General features: G+C 43.5%; 1 protein-coding gene across 1 annotated transcript in view; it reads right to left on the bottom strand.

Moving 5' to 3' along the window:
* LOC121289836 (adhesion G protein-coupled receptor A3) overlaps positions 1–17,845 on the bottom strand; it is a 553,143-nt gene that overhangs the window by 297,757 nt on the left and 237,541 nt on the right. Inside the window, exons 6-7 of the mRNA XM_041209725.1 lie at positions 16,042–16,205; positions 806–1,019 (exon numbers count right to left, since the gene is read on the bottom strand). Of these exons, the coding sequence (XP_041065659.1) occupies positions 806–1,019; positions 16,042–16,205 (378 nt within the window). The remainder of the gene's footprint in view (positions 1–805; positions 1,020–16,041; positions 16,206–17,845) is intronic.

The following is a 17,845-nucleotide window of genomic DNA, read 5'->3' as shown; positions in this document are numbered from 1 at the left end:
GGATCTTCTTGGAGTTTGATGGCATGGTAGATTCACACCATCATGGCTGTGTTATTTCAACTGAAGACCCCAAAACTAAGGTTTCCATATGAACCAAAATAATAACCCAGCTGAGTGATAAGAGGTTATCTTGGGATCAGGGGATATCTGCATCGCTTATGAGCAAAAGCATTAGTAGCTGATTCATGTGTTGTTTGTTTTGCCATATGTAGCAAATACTTGTTACAGAGTGAGCATGCTAGAAAATACACTTCACTTGGATCATGATGGTCATCCTATGGATTCGTACTTGTTGTATATTTTCATCACATTCATTTGAATTTTTTTTTGCACCAATAGATAAGTCTTCAAATTTAAAATTAAAAAATAAGTGAGTTGGAAACAACAACCACAAGGCTCATTTGTAGCATATTTAGAAGTTACAAATAAAATTTAAATTTGCATCGTAAATTCTTTTGCTAACCTAGTTTGCAATACAGGGAGTGATAAATGATGCTAAAATGCTTGAAGTACATGTAATTATTCCTCACTCCAGAAGGTGGCACTCATTACTGAGGACAATGCAAAGGTGTGCAAAATTCCTTCGACTTCAGTCATTAAATTTATGCTCCAGCCCAGCGCTGTACACTCTGCAACATGTCATCTGTAATGTGCAACAATGCAGAGCAATCTGGGATTTATCTGCTGAAAAAATACATCTTCTGAGCTATGATATAACAAAAAAAAACACAAACCAACAGGCCCAATTGATTAGATAGCAACAATCCAATTATACTTCAAAAGCAAGCAAAAAGGGTGTTCGTACCTGGATATTAAACAACAATCATGAATGATAACTGGTTCTACAAATATTTCATTATCTTCATCCGTTACCATTACTTTCCCACCATGGCGCCATTGGATTTGTGTCGTTTTATCCACATATGTTGCAGTGCACAGAAAAGGCAAACGATCACCATGGAATACCACTTGTTGTCGGGATGGAATCATCTGGAACAAAGGCAACTCCAGGGGACCATCTGAAAATTAACAATTGTAAATGAACACATTGCCTAACCCTTCGATAAGTACAAAATGGGTTTCAGATAATCAACACCAGCACAAAAAATACTATTTTTTGTAGAAATCATGATATACTTCCTTATATTAATGTTCCTTCACAATATTCATGGGGATTATTTCAGAATGGTTACTTCTAATCCAAGTTACAGTATATTAAGTATGTCATTTCCTAATTCCAATCAGATTTAGTTCTTGTATGTACATGGGTACTTACTAGTCTTCTTGCACCGATATCTCCCAATCATAAAAACATTGGATCTCTGCTTAAGTAACAGTGCTTTGTTTCACTATCATTTGTATCGTTATTATATGTTACCATTTTCTCATCAGATATGCTAAAAATTCTTGCTTAAGCTTGTCAGTTATCTCCTTTACTCTGCAAAATGTATTTATTCATGGGATGTGGGATGTTGCTGATCAAGGTCAGTATGTATTCCCCATCCCTAATTGCCTTTGAGAATGAGAATGGTGAGCCACCTTCTGAAACCAGTGCTGTTCATTTGATGAAGATATTAACAACAGGTAGGGAGTTCCACAATTTTGACCCAGCGACAAGGCTCCTTTAACAACACCTTCCAAGCCTGCAACCTCTACCACCTAGAAGGACAAGGTTAGCAGAGGCTAAGATTTTTTTTGTTTTTTTTTCCATGGGAACATCGCCACCTGCAAGTTCCCCTCCAAGCCACAGACCATCCTGACTTGAAATGGTATCGCCATTCCTTCACCGCCGCTGGATCAAAATCCTGGAACTTCCTTCCCAGCAGCACTGTGGGTGTACCTGCACCAGATGGATTGCAGTGGCTCAAGGAGGCAGCTCGCCACCATCTTTTCAAGGGCAACTTGTGATAGTTAACAATGTTGGCCTAGCCAGCAACATCCACATCCATGAAAGAACAAAAATAATCACGTGACATGAATCAAATTGGCTGAAGACTGGCACCTGTGATGGTGGGAATCTCAGAACGAGGCAGAGGTGGATCATCCACTTGGTACTTATGCAGAAGATGTGAGTATTTCAGCAATCTCTTTTGCACTCAGATGCTGGCCTTCCAGTTAGAGACACTAGGCATGTTCGTGAAACCTCCTCCTTCAGTTAGCTATTTAATTGTCCTCTACTATTCACAACTGGATGTGGCATTAATACAGAGCTTCGATCTGATCCATAGTTGCTGGATTGCTTAGCTGTGTGTATAACATACTGCTTCCGCTGTTAGTATGCTTGAAGTCCTGTGTTGTATCTTCACCAAGTTGGCATCTCATTTTTAGGTATGCCTGGTGCTGCTCCTGGCACTACACTTGACCTGACCTGACCCAACAACCCAACCTGATTAGCCCCCACCACTCAACTACCCCTGAAATCCCTCCACAACTCAATCTGACATGACCTCACCACCCAACTCCCCTCCCGACCCTCTGAACCAACTTCACCACCTGATTCCCCTCCCGATCCTCCCAACCAACTTCACCACCCGATTCCCCCCTGACCCCGCAACTGAGCCTGACCCGACCCACCCCCAATATTCCCCCCAACCCAACCTGACTAGCTCCACTACCCGATATCCCCATGACCTGACCTCTCCTCTCGACTCCCTCCTAACTCCCTGGCCCAACGCCATCACTCTACCGACCTCCCACCCTACCCAACTGCGATCCTACCCACCTGCCACCCTACCTTTTTACCCACTTACCTCACTCACCCCACCCCCCTTATTCATCCACACGTTCACCCAATCACTCACCCACTAACTCCTACACCAACACACTGAAAAGCTGTTTAAATGTCTTAGGCTTTTCAATGTGTTACTGAACACTTACCAGCATATGGCAGCTAGTGCTGTAAAAGAGGCAGGGTTTGTGTCCATTCCCCCCTCCTCCGATGATCCAATGCTATGAAGAAGCTGTATGATTTGAGGTATGCTCCGCATTTCTGAAGAAGCCAGGATTGGAAGCCCAAGTCAGGAATGCGGAGCTCCAGCATGGTGCAGGGAAATATACTTTAGGAAGAGAGTGGTGGAGCTCCAGCATGGTGCAGGGAAGTATACTTTAGGAGGAGAGTGGCAATCAGACGATGATGATTGCCATTCTTCGGAAGATTTGAGCCAATTAAACACACTGGTTAGACTTTCTGGTCTTGTCACCTTTGTGCTCTTGCTACGTATGAACCAGAAACTATTAGTCTTACCAGATCTTCCAGTGTTGGCCAGATTGCCTACTCAAGGGGAGATCCATTGAATGGACCTCCCATTGCGAGTTTACAAAATGGGAAAGCCAGGAAACTGGAACATTAATGATGAGTTGGAGACCAGAATTAAAAGTGTTGGGGTCATGTAAAGATAAGTCAAAGTTCAGTGCCAAACTTTCAAAAGAATGCAGGAGGTTAAAGAAGTGCCCAAAAACAAACCACTGACCTAAAAAGCAAACGTAGAGGCTGTGGCAAAGGACCACAAAAGCCCCAATGTTCAACAAATGCAAGTGCTATGCATGAAGAGGATTATAGCACCAATTGTCGCTCCAGGATAGGCCACCCAAAGGACAAGAGTGCAGCTGAGGTGGCTAATAGATCCAAAATCATGTGTATTATGTGGGACTCTATATAGGTACTGGTACATGTCAGGAAATATAATAAAGCAAAGCTACCCAACAACTCCGTTAGCAGCTGTCATATGAATATGACAAGTTGTTGTCTGCCAATCTACTTTGCTTCTTATCGATTCGATCCATACAATTCCCTTACAGGGTCCTTTCATTCCTTACTGTGCACATCCATACTCATTGTACAATCACTTTCAGTGTCTCAGAACGCCTTCTCTGCTTGCAGTATAAGATGGCATCTAATCAGTTTGGCTTATTTTTATAGTACTCACCTCTGAGTCTGAAGATAGCGACTCAAGTCCCAATCTAGAACTTCAATATATGTCTTAGGCTGGCAGGACTAAAGGTGTGCCTTCAAGGTGATATGTTAAACAAGGACCCTTTTACCCTGTTTTGGTGGCTTAAGTAGACATAAAAGACCACATGGCATCTTTTGAAGAGGAGCAAAGGAGTTCTCCTGGTGTCCTGATCAACATTCTTCCCACAAACACCACCAAAAAATGTTAATTAGTCGTTCGTCATATTTGCTGTTTGTGGGACTTTGCTATGTTCAAAATTGCTGTTGATTGCAAACAAACTGTGCCATAAAACTCAAAAGTAGTTTATTGGTTGTGCAGCACTTTGAAACATCATGGGTGGTTTTTAATGGAGGCAATGGGACTCTTGCCTGCCAGCTGATGAGCCGGCAACAGGTCCGTGTTGCTTCCTTTCAGGAAGGCCCACTTAATTAAGTGTCAATCAGGCACTTAATTGGGCAGCCACAGGCCCTCCCCGGGATTAAGGTCCCTGTGGCCGGAAGTGTCACCCCCTTAGAGCTGCTGCCAATAAGAGGCCAGCAGCTGTGAATTGCTCAGCAGTGCCACTGGAGAGCGATGGCAGATACCAACATTGCACCCACCTGAAGCGCAGGTTCACCTAGGGACCCCAGACCACTGGAGAGTGATGACGGGATAGGGCCATGGGGTGGGGCTCACTGGGAAGGTCAGCAACAAGTGCAGATGGGTGGCTCTTAGTGAGCTCTCCTTCCTGATGCTAGATCCTTCGATCAGGCACTGAGTACCTTTAAACAAGGGACTCCCACCCGCCAGCCCCATCCCACCTGAAGCCTGCAAGCAGCCCGGACAGGGTTTGCTTCTTGGGCTTCCCATCTGGTGACTCTCCCACCCACTGCCAGGTGAATGCAAGCAGTAGCAGGATGAAGCCCTTCAGTGGGTATTAATTGCTCACCTTAGGGCCTTAATAGGCAGCCAGGCATGAAGGCTGTCCATGAGCCTTTCCACCCCAGACATAATTAGGATAGAGGCAAGAAGGTGGCAGGTCACCACCTGCTACCCTGCCACCCAATTAAATTGTCCCGCCCCAAACTCACCTTGGGGAAGGGCATTAAATTCCATGGGTTCATGATAAAGGGTTATATAACTACAAGTTCATTATCTGTTTCTAATTCATGGGAACAGACCTACAACAAAAGAGGGTCCAGAAGAGTCATACGGACTCGAAACGTTAACTCTGTCTTCCTCTCCACAGATGCTGTCAGACCTGCTGAGTTTTTCCAGCTATTTTTGTTTTAGTTCCAGAACTGATAAATCTGTGGTCCCCCTTGAGGAGATCACCTTGAACATCCTCAGCTATAAGAGCATCAAGGCAGCAGAAAAGGTGAAGCCGTAAACTTCATGACTGAGTGACCATTCACCTTCAGATCTTGTCCCTGCCTCATACACACAGGATACCCTTGTTTGAAAATGTCTCATGAAATCAGGGGCTGCACCTTCCGGTCGGCGAACGGGGCAGGGGGTGCAGGGCCCGCTCACCAACGCGTAAAGTGACACGGGGTGATGTCAGGCGGGTCATTTACATTCTCAGGTCGGCAGGCTATTAAGGCCATTAAAAAAACAATTGAAATGATTAATGGACCTGCCCATCCAACCTTAAGGTTGGCGGGCAGGCCAGGAGCCCTGGCGGGCATTAGAAAAAGCACGAAACCTCATCCACGGGCGGGATGCGGTTTCACGAAGTATTTAAAAATTTCAGGATATTTTAAAATAAAAGTTATGGGCATGTCCCAACTCATGTGACAGTGTCACATGAGGGGACATGGCAACAACATTTTTTTCTCACCTTTATTTAATGTTTCAAACCTGAGCCAATCTCCCTGAGGCAGCACTTTGCCTCAGGGAGATCTGTGTGCTCTTCCGCTCGCATGCGTGAAAGAGCCCACTCCCGGCTCAGGGAATCCCCCCACTCCGCCCGCTCAGGGAGTGCACAGCGCTCCCTGGCGGACGTCACACTGGGCAGGCCTTTATTGGCCCGCCACATAAAATGGCGCCGCACCTCCAACTGGGGACACCGATCAGGAACCCGCCCGTTTGCACCCACTCCTGCACATCCCCCCAAACTGGGGGGGGGGGGGGGGGGGGGCATGGAAATGTTGCCCCAGCATTTTAATACTTGTTTACTTTGAGTCATATTTAAGTCCTGGAGGAGGAGCCGAACAGCATTGCTGGTTGCCCAGGGTAAGATCAGCTGCTGATATCACTATGCAACCCTCCCTAAAGCTTGCAAGCACCAGCACAGTTACACGTACATCCTGATGGATGTAGTTAGTGAGTTTCAGGAAGTATTTGTAGCAAAAGTTGAAGCTCATGGGATTTAGGGACAGTGGCAGCATAAATACAATATTGGCTAAGGGACAGAAAGAAGAGAGCAGTGGTGAATGCTTGTTTCAATCTGGAGGGAAGTGTACAGTGGTATTCCCCACGGATTGGTATCAGGAACATTACATTTTTTGGTATACATTTATAACCTGGAGCTGGATGTACATTTTGTTTGCAATGAAACTTGGAAATATAGGAAACAAGAAAGCAGACAGACTTCAGGAGGACATGGACAGTGGAATGGGCAGACACACTGCAGCTGAAATTTAACGCAGAGAAGTGTGAAATGATACATTTTGGTAGGAAGAATGAGGAGAGGCAAGTACAACTAAGTTCTATAATTTTAAACCCTGGCACAGGAAAAGAAAGACCTTGAGGTGTATGTAATGAATCTTTGAAGATGTCAGGAGAAGTTGAAGGGGCTGTTGAAAGAACATGTGGGATCCTTGGGATTATTAATATGGGAACAGAGTACAAAAATGAAGACGTTATGTTAAATCTTTAGAAAACACTGCTTAGGCCACAGCTGAAGGATTATGTTCAATTCTGGGACCATACTTTAGGAAGGCCTTGGTGAAGATGCAGAAGAGATTTGCTAGAATAGTTCCAAGGGTGAGGGAGGTTAGTTATGTGGAGAGACTGGAGAAGCTGAGTTTGTTCTCCTTGAAGCAGAGAAGGTTAGATGGAGATCTTTGAAATCATAAAATAGAGTGAATAAAGAGAAACCAGTGGCAGACAGGTTACAAACCAGAGGACCTAGATTTAAGGTGATTGGCAAAAGAGGAGACATGAGGAAACTTTTTTGTTTACAAAAAGAGTTTTGTAATCTGGAATGTTCTGTCTGAAAAGGTGGTGACAGCTGATTCAATAGTAACATTCAAAAGATAATGGATTGAAACTTGAAAGAGAAAACAAAGCTATAGGGCTATGGAGAAAGAACAGGGGAGTGAGACGAAATGGATAGTCTACCCAAGAGCTGACAAAGGCACAATGGGTCAAACTTGTGCTGTATCAATCCTATAATTCAATGGAGTACCATTAAGGGATTCAGAGTGCAGAGGCTAGGAACAGTAATAGGTGATTCAAGAGGATGAGCAGCAAAATGTAGCCTGAGCCACATAGTTGAATACACAATCTCCTGCATCATGGAGAAGGCTTTAAGCTAAAATCATTTCAGCGTTCTTTCATTCTCTGGTGGTGTGTACAAGGAAAGTTGGGAGAAATTGACAAAGTCGGCTGTCTGGCTGAAGAAAGCATCAGAGACATGTCTGGTGCATTGTGCACTGCTGATTGACTGTTACAGATCATGGAAGTCTGGAAGAAACCAGATGCATAAATGCTGATGATATTTACAGTTGCTGTAGCTGAGGTTGTCTGCAGGTCAGTTCACAGCAGATGGCTTTGCTCCATCGTTGCCTCCCGAGTTAATCTCTCCATGGCAAGAGAACGTCCAGATGAATTTGGGCCTGCATGTAGGGGTCAACGGATGAGAATGGATGTGCAGACAAACCTCCAGTGCAGACAAACCTCCTCCATGTCTCTATGTTCAGCCATTTCATGTGCCTCAAGAAGCGGAGAGTGCTGAAGGACCCACACATCTTGTCAAGGTTTGCAATAGCACTTTCAACTGTAGTAAGCAACCTTTAACAGAATATTTTACTGACTTTTAAAGGCCATATTTCATGTGCAGACTAAGTGCATCATGCAAATCAGAGAAGGGAGGATTGCAGGAGGTTTTGCTGCATAAGATTGAATATCTTAATGAAGTTCTTGCAGAGACTCAGAGGAGGATATTCTGTGAGAGATTACTGTTCCCAATCAGGAAAATCCACAGGAAATAACACAATGTATTACCGCCATAGGGAGAAAGTAAAATATTGCAACAAGTCATTTCCTGGCCCTTGTATGCCAAATTGCACCAATTAAAAAAAGTCTATCCTTAAAAGTCCTTAGAACGCAGCTGAGCATAAACTAACATACCAACTGAAACCTGTTACCATGCTGCAAGCTGTTAAACAGACTGCAATCAATAGACTCTCTGTCATACAGCCATTAACTGCTTTCATTACAATAACACATTTGCAAAATGTTTTCTTTATCTGGACTCTGTTGTTTCCAGGCATGATACCTAACACTAGTACAACTGTACTCTGACATATTAGAGCCAGACACATCGACTCAAACTACCAACACACACTTGTGAATTGCATGCAACCAACTTTTCAGCAATGTGGATTACATTTCTTCATGGGCTGAATTTTGACCCCCACTGGGGGAGGTGGGGGGAGTTGTGTGGGGGCAGGCAGGAGCGAGTGCGAACCCGATCGGCACCCCCGATTGGGTGTGCACCGCCATTTTACATGGGCGGGCCAATTAAATATGATGCTCGCCCGGATACGCTGAGCGCTCCCTGTGCGGGCGGGGAGGATTCCCTAAGTCAGGAGTGTGCTCTTTCGCGCATACGCACAAAAGAGCGCAGAAATTTCTAAATGAAGTATTTGAAAACTTTTTAAATATGTCCCCTCATGTGACAGTTTCACGTGAGCTGGGATATATCAATGATATTTTAAAATATTTTTATTGAATTTTTAAACACTTCATGAAACCTCATCCCGCCCGTGGATGAGGTTCCATGAAAAAATGTGGAGGCCGCCTGGGCTCCAACCTTAAGGGTAGACGGGGCAGTTCATTTAATTGTTTAAATTAGTTTTTAATGGGTCTTAATAGGCCTTTGACAGTTCAGCAGGTGTGCAACCGAGTCAGCTGTGCGCCTGCCGAACTGAAAATCTAAGTGACGTGCAGTGACATTGGGAAACTTGCCCTTGCTTGTTGACCGGAAAATTCAGCCCCATGTCAATTTTTCTGACACTTTCAATTGTGAAATGCAGCAATGATAGCATTACTTAAAAAAGGCTTTTGCGAGCATGGCCTCTATAAACAGATGGTGTGAGACAGAAAATATTTGCTAGGGAATGTGCTGCACTGAATCTTACTCTCCTGCGGCATTTAATCGTTCTTAGGGCGGATTCATCCCAAATTTGCACAAAGTGTGGTAGTGGGCGGGAAGAAGTCATTTTACCCACCGGCCGCATTGGTGGGTTTTTGCGCCGTATCATCCCATTTCCGCCTCATTAATTATGCAGCCACGGGAAACACGCCGTCTCGCTGGCGGGAAACCTCCAATTTGCCCACCATGCCGTTACTTCATCGCTTCCTCACACAGGGTGCCATATTTAAACTGCAGCCACATGCACACTTCTCAATTCTTGCAGCCCAGGACTGCTTAGGTGAAACCATGACCTCAAAAGCCAGGAAGAGTGCAGCCCCCCCCCCACCCCCCGGTTCAGTGAACCATCCCTGGGATGCCTTCTGGTCACCATGGAGGCCCGCCGCGATGTCCTCTACTCCCACTCTGGCTGCAGGAGGGCCCATCAGTCTCACTACTCCAAATTGGGAGGCGGTGGCCGAGGCAGACAGTGCCAATACTGCTCACAGGTTGACCACCCAGCGCAAAAAACGGATGAATGATCTCATCCATGCTGCCAGGGTATGGCAACCATCTTATTACTATAAACTCACATACTCACAAGCCCATTACACATTCACTGGCATCTCAATCACTGCCAAGGGACATCACCACTCACTCTCTGACACACACCCTCACATCTCCATCTGGCCTCACCTCTTCTGGAGACTGCCTCCTCAGTCCTCACTATCTTGAGGCCACTTGCACAGATCAACATGTGCCCCAAGCACACACTGTGGAATATCTCCCCTTCCCCACTATGGCCCTCACTCTGCAGTCATTGAAAAGCCACGCCCACCTTATGGCTGATCTGGTGAAAAAGATGTAGAAGAACAAATCTGCAGGGAAATTACAGAGAGATGCAAGCATCATAGTGTAGTTATAATGGGGGACTTTAATTACCCAAAGGTAGACTGGGACAGTGGTAGTGTAAAGGGCAAAGATGGGCAAAAGTTCCTAGGTTGTGTTCAGGAGAATTTTCTACTGCAGTATGTGTCCAATCCAACAAGAAAAGATGCACTGTTGGACCTGGTTCTTGGAAATGAGGTGGGCCAAGTAGATCAAGTGTCAGTGGGGGAACATTTAGGAGACAGTGATCATTGTATTGTATGTTTTAGGATGATGATAGAAAAGGACAATAGGCAATCCAGAGTAACAATAATTAATTGGATGAGAGCCAACTTCAATGTAGAAAGAACGGAGCTGGGCCAGATAGACTGGAATGAAAGATTGGCAGGAAAAACTGTAGCTGATCAATGGGCTACCTTCAAAAAAGAATTGGTTTGGGCACAGTCAAGGTATATTCCCTCAAAAGAGAAATGTCGGGCAAACAAATCCCAAGCTCCCTGGATGAAAAAGGAGATCGAAATTAAGATAAAAAATAAAAAATGTACTTATGAAAGGTGTCAGATAGATAATACAATTGAGAACCAAGAGGAATGCAGAAGGTTCAGAGGAGAGATGAAAAAGAGAATTAGAGAAGCGAAGAGGGATTATGAGAAAAGACGGCAGCCAACGTAAACTGGAATCCCAAAGTCTTCTATAGGCATATAAATAGTAAAAGGGTGGTGAAAGGAGGAGTAGGGCCGATTAGGGACCTAACAGGTAACTTAACATGGACAAAACGGCCATGGCAAAGGTATTAATTGAATACTTTGCATCAATCTTTTCCAAGGAGGTAGATGCTACCTAGGCCATGGTGATAGACGAGGGAACTCTGTCACTAGCAGGTTCAAAATTGACAAGGAGGAAGTGTTGACTAGACTGTCGGTACTTAAAATTGACAAGGCACCAGGACCGGATGAGATGCATCCAAGGATATTGAAGGAAGTGACAGTAGAAACTGTAGGGGCACTGGCCATAATTTTTCAGTCTTCCCTAGGCTCAAGGTTGGTGCCAGAGGACTGAAGAATTGCAAACATTATGCCCTTGTTCAAAAAAGTTTATAAGGATAAGCCCAGCAATTACAGACCAGTCAGTTTAACTTCAGTGGTGGACAAGATTCTAGAAACAATTATTCGGGATAGAATTAGTCACATGGAAAAATATGGGTTGACAAGGAAGAGCCAGCATGGATTTCTAAAGGGGAAATTGTGTTTAACTAACTTGCTGGAGTTTTTTTGAAGAGGTAACAGAAAAGGTCGATGAGGGTAATGCTGTTGATGTGGTATACATGGACTTTCAAAAGGCATTTTGCACAGTGCCACACAACAGGCCTGTGAGAAAAGTTATTGCTCATGGAGTAAAACGAACAGTAGCAACATGGATACAAAATTGGCTGAAAAATAGCAAGCAGAGAGTAATGGTCAACGGATATTTTTTGGGCTGGAGGAAGGTTTGTAGTGGAGTTCCCCAGGGGTTGGAATTGGGACCCTTGCTTTTCCTGATATGTATATTCATGATCAAGATTTTGGTGTGCAGGGGACAATTTCAAAGTTTGCAGATGATACAGAGTTTGGGAGTGTCGTGAACTACGAGGAGGACGGTGTGGAACTTCCAAAGGGCATAGACAAGTTGGTGCAATGGACAGAGAGATGGCAGATGAAGCTCAATGCAGAGAAGTGTGCGGTGATGTATTTTGGTAGGAAGAACATGGATAGACAATATAAAATGAGGGGTGAAATCCTGAAGTGGATGCAGAAGCAGAAAGACTTGTGTGTAAAAGTGCAGCGAACTTTGAAAGTGGCAAGGCAGGAGGAGAGAGCAGTTAATAAAGCATAGAGTATCCTGGGCTTTATAATAGGGGCATAGAGTACAAGAGCAGGGAGGTTATGCTGAATTTATATATGACACTCGTTAGACCTCAGCTGAAATATTGTGTACAGTTCTGAGTGCCACATTATAGGAAGGATGTGAACACATTGGAGAGAGTGCAGAAGAGGTTTACAAGAATGGTTCCAGGGATGAGGAACTTCAGCTATGAGGATAGATTAGAGAGGTTGGGACTGTTCTCCTTGGAGAGAAGACGGCTAAGAGAAGATTTGATAGAGATGTTCAAAATCAGGAGGGGGCTGTGCAGAGTAGATAGGGAGAAGCTGTTCCCGCTTGTAAAAGGATCAAGAACGAGAGGACACACATTTAAAATGATTTGCAAAAGAAGCAAACGTGACGTGAGAAAAAACTTCTTCACACAGCAAGTGGTTTGGGTCTGGAATGCACTGCCTGGAAGTGCGGTGGAGGCAGGTTCAACTGAGGCATTCAAGAGGACATTAGATGATTATTTGAATAGAAACAATGTGCAAGAGTACGAGAAAAAGGTATGGCAATGGCACTAGGTCATAATGCTCACTTGGAGAGTTGGTGCAGACATGATGGGCCGAATGGCCTCCTTCTGTGTTGTTAACATTCTGTGGTAGGTAGAGACCTGCCTATGAGCACCTCCACTCCTTAAAAATGATGTGATGCTGCCTGCAAAGCCTGGCACTGATGGCCGTAAGTGCTGCCCGAAGCTAGGTAGGCAAACAAACCTCGAAGTTCTGAGCGAAGTGCAGCTCGCCAGGTGGACGTCAGTTATGTACAGTTGTGAAACACGCTGCCGTGATTGCCTGGATGATCCAGCGTGGGCGGGGTGGGGGGGATGATTCCGGCAAGCAGGGCTTATAATGAGAAGATAAAGTATTGAAATTACGTTCCTGATGTGCGGCAGCAAGAAACGCAGCCCGTCATTGACGGGTGGAGCAGGCGATTGGAAACTGTTTTCACAATGGCGTGAAAACATTTTTGGCTGTCTTGCCATATTGTCCCCCCCCACCCGCCATGACACCTGATGCCAATGGGGCTGGGAAATTCCAGCCTTAGTGTTGTGAGTTATCCAGTATGGCCACATAAAATAGCCACAGTGCAGAAAATTCTTTTCCCCCAACCCCAATAGAAAAGATTTCACTATTCTGACCAAGTAAACAATAGTCCACCAAACTCTGCAGTTATCCTAGAGCCAGTTAATCACATGTGTCTGACGACAAACCCCAGAGTGAGCATCATGACTTTTAGCTCACATCTGATCAAATCTACATCTGTTTTGCATTCTTTTGGTTTCTTTCACACAGATTTACTGCTTCCAAACACAAATCGCTTAAACTCTATGAATGAAAGCTAACCTCTAGAGGATATAAGTTATGTACAATAAGACATTTTCTTCAAAAATTACCTGCACAATTTTACCTCACAGTAGGAGGCCTGTAAGTGAGGGCCGTGGTAAATGGTAAACAGTGAAATCCTGCACACTATGAGACACAACAGATTTTAACTTCCACCCTCATCTGCTTGTAAGCCTTCAGTCTCCCACAGCAATTACAAGATGACCGGTGGGCAGAGGAATGGTGCCTGGCTGTCAAATAAGTGGTTGGGGGTGTGGAGGGATTAGGGGTCAGGAGGGCATTTCAGTTAGAAAAGGGGGTTTCCTTGGGGGGCCCAGAGGAGCATTTGTGCTTCTCTTGGCCCAGAGACAAAGGAAAATGAAAATAACATGCAATTGTGGGCCTCTTCTGGTTCTGCATCCAATTCATCTGATGGCCTGGGATTCAAACTGTAATCAGGACCCAATAACATAGTTGAGACAAAATCTGAATATCTGAAGAATATTCTGCTCTCTGATGGTGGGTGATCTGCCTGTCTGCTAAAAACAGGAAGGGAGCAAGATTGAGGGGGTAAGTCACTGCCCCAACCCAGGGTAAAACCAAGTCTGACAGCTTTGTTTTGGATCTCTATTTGCAAACCCCCATAACAGCTTCAGTTTCAAAACTTTTCAGCACAATAGCCTCAAACTTAATGTTGATAATATTAGTAGACAAGTAGTTAAGATGGTCATGCAAATCTGTTTTTTATTGCATTACCTTCTGTCTTATTAGCAGATAAAAGAATGCAATATGAACATGTTAAGCATCTGTTTGCTAATACCAGGAGAATGTTCTCAGCTAATATATCAACTCGGCATAAATGTCAATTTTGCAAGTATGAATGAGGCAGAAACACCTGTGAATGTAATAACATAGTGAGGCACCTAAAGTAAGGGTGTAAAATGAGCTATTGTTCATTAATAATTGAATAAATGAGTGTTTAAAAATATGCACTTTAGCATCGAGTAGCCACATCATTAACTTTGCAACACTTGACAAGTGAAAAATGACACTTATCCTAATAGTTAAAGTCTGTGAGAAATGAAAGTCAACATTCATGGGTAATAACATGACTCCACACAATGAAGACAGACTTTCTGACCAGTGTTAAGCATTTGGAACCTCGTGCCATTTTGACATCCAGCACACACAAACAGGTTTCCTATGAAAGATGAAACCTATGAGTGTTCCAGAGGTCTTAATATTTTTTCCTAGTAAAGTTCAGGACTCAATGGTGTGGAAGCTCCTTTCAGTTTAGCCATTTGGTCGTACATTACTTGAGTACTGCTGAAAATACAGACATTTTGTTGAAGCTTCTTGTCTTGCACTCATCAGGACTGCAAGAATACAGTGTAAGGGAAAACAACAAATTGAACTGTATGAGCAGAGAAGGCAGAATGGTTGGCAAGTGGACTCTGATTGGACAAGGTACAGACCATACCCAATCAGCCCGTGCTTGCAAAGCCCAAAACACAGTGTCCAACATTAGATGTGTTTCTGCGATTGGGCATTATTTGCTAAATAATCCTCAGTGTCCTAAGAATTATGCTGACAACCAAGTTAAGATTGTCAGTCAGGTTCGCATTGTGGCACATTTGTGTGGAAGCTACATATATTAATACACAAGACCCTGTTCGTTGCAGACAGAAATAACATTGCGCCTGTTTCAGCTAAACAAAATAAGTGATGGCCATTCCCTGGTTCATTCCTCAGGGCAGTGCCTTGACCAGAGTCAAGCTGCCTGGTTTAAATTTCAAACAATGCTTGGCAGTTAACTGTCAGCCACCATCAACTGGTACATTCTCTACGGCAATGCCCCACCAATCAGAGTTGATCTGCCAACCAATCAGCACTCTCTTCTCATACAGCATAAATTGTTGTTTTCCCTTACATCATATTCTTGCAAAAAGACGAAAAGCTTCAACAAAATATCTTTTTTTTCAGCAATACTCCTTTCAGTTTCCCAAACACATCCATAAAAATGTTTGGGTTTTGAGGAAGATGAACCTATAACTGGCAATCGCTCAGGACGGTCACTGATAGAGCTGCTGGAAAATGAGTTGGTGCAGCTTGTGAAAGGAGAAATGGATTATCTTTTAATCTTAATTAATTTCTTCTCAGTCAGGGAGAGAGATGATTCAGGCCGAGAACACTGCATGGAGTCAGGCTTCAAATACCTTCAAGGTCGAGAGGTAAGATTGATTAATTATTGTCAATCCCAAGAACATTTTACTTGATCATGTGTAATCTAAATTCCTTCCACTTCCATTTTGATCAAGAAAAAAACCGCACAATCACCGAGTCCTATAGATAAAAACTTAAAGGCTTCATTATGTTCAACCCTACTCAAAGTCCAGTGGAAATGGGAGATTTATCAGCTGAATTTTAACCCACATAAACACCCATGTTCTTGGTGCTGTTTTGTCCAACACAAAAGTAATGAAAGCATTCTGTTATCTCAAAATAAAATAAATCTCTTACCCAATGGGCTGATATGCCACTACTCATTGAGTGAATTTTAAAGCAGCAGATACTTTTCCAAAATAAACATCAAATTAAATCAAAACAATTTTAAAATTGAAGTTCCACTCACCACATGACAACTGATTCTCTTTCAAAGTTTTGAATGGCCGTCCCTGCAAAGCATTTGGGTAGACACACAAAGTTTCATCTGCTATTCGAACTGAAGAGTTTTTGGCCCATTGCAAAAGCCATCTAAGGTTGCAGTCACACATTAGAGATTCAGTGCTAAAGTGCCTGGAAAAAGCATAAATGAATTTGCAAATCAGAATGTATATTTTTTAAAATAGCTATGAGATGCAAATAGTAAAAATACACACAAACTCACACACACATACACAAACACAAACTCACACACAGACCACAGAAATACACATATACATACCACAGAAACGCACACGCTCACAGACACACATACACGCACACAAACTCACACACACATACACACACAGACAGACCACAGAAATACACACATACATATCACAGAAACGCACACACCCACAGACACACATACACACACAATACACACACACACACAACACACACATACACACAAACTCACACACACATACACAAACACAAACTCACACACACAGACCACAGAAATACACATATACATACCACAGAAACGCACACGCTCACACACATACACACACACAACACACACACACACACACATACACACAAACTCACACACACATACACAAACACAAACTCACACACACAGACCACAGAAATACACATATACAACCACAGAAACGCACACGCTCACAGACACACATACACACACACAAATTCACACACACATACACACACAGACAGACCACAGAAATACACACATACATACCACAGAAACGCACACACCCACAGACACACATACACACACAACACACACATACACACACACACATACAGAACACACACACACACACACACACACACACACACACACAGTTATGACTGATGCTGTTGATAAAGCTGAGTTATTTAAAAATCCCAGAGGGAAACTTTAAACAACTGTCATAAACTACAATTTTAAGTGTTATGTTTGAGAGGCGACTCTAAATTCAGGAATCAGACCATCAGCTCTCGAGGTTTTACATTAAACTAAGTGAAACATTTTATTAAGTTACACAGGTTAAAACATATATACACATGGCTACAAATTACTACTATCATACCTTTTAACAAATTCCCAAACTAATCTCCAGTAGGGCAACAGCAACTCATAGACTTAACCAAACACCAGGCAAAGCACTTTCACCTTACAAATTCAAAATGAGGTTCTTTCACTTTGGTTCATTTGGAGCCAGTTGGAGGCTTACAGCTGCTTTCTTCTCACATCACCTCTGCTCTACGCACCCAAAACGGTTATCTTGTTATACCTACCACTACTGATTGAATGCAAATTCTCATTGTCTCATCAGCCTCTTGGAACTTCACCTTTTAACAATAAAACCCCTTTCATAGTTCCAATTTTATTAGTAATATAAACATATGGCTTGGTATCTGCTAGATAGGTATCAAGCTTTCACCTTTCTTCATGAATGCTCAATTCAAAAAAGGCAAATGCACGCTATCTCTCTTACATGTCAAAACTAGTACACACATGCACACACGCCACATACACACACACACATGCCACAGAAATACCCACATACGCACCACACACACACACACACACACACGCATATACCACAGAAACACTATAGAAGCACCCACTCACACACTAGAGAAACACACACACGCTCCACAGGAACACACATACATACGCATACACACGCACCCCCAGAGAAACACACACACACCACAGAAACACATACACACACAAAAATACAGTGTCCATAGAAACACATGCACATACGCACACCACAGAA

The sequence above is a fragment of the Carcharodon carcharias genome, chromosome 17 (genome assembly GCF_017639515.1).
Source record: "Carcharodon carcharias isolate sCarCar2 chromosome 17, sCarCar2.pri, whole genome shotgun sequence".
Lineage (NCBI taxonomy): Eukaryota > Metazoa > Chordata > Chondrichthyes > Lamniformes > Lamnidae > Carcharodon > Carcharodon carcharias.
The sequence above is the reverse complement of the archived record's forward strand: the minus strand, read 5'-3'. Positions and strand labels throughout refer to the sequence as shown.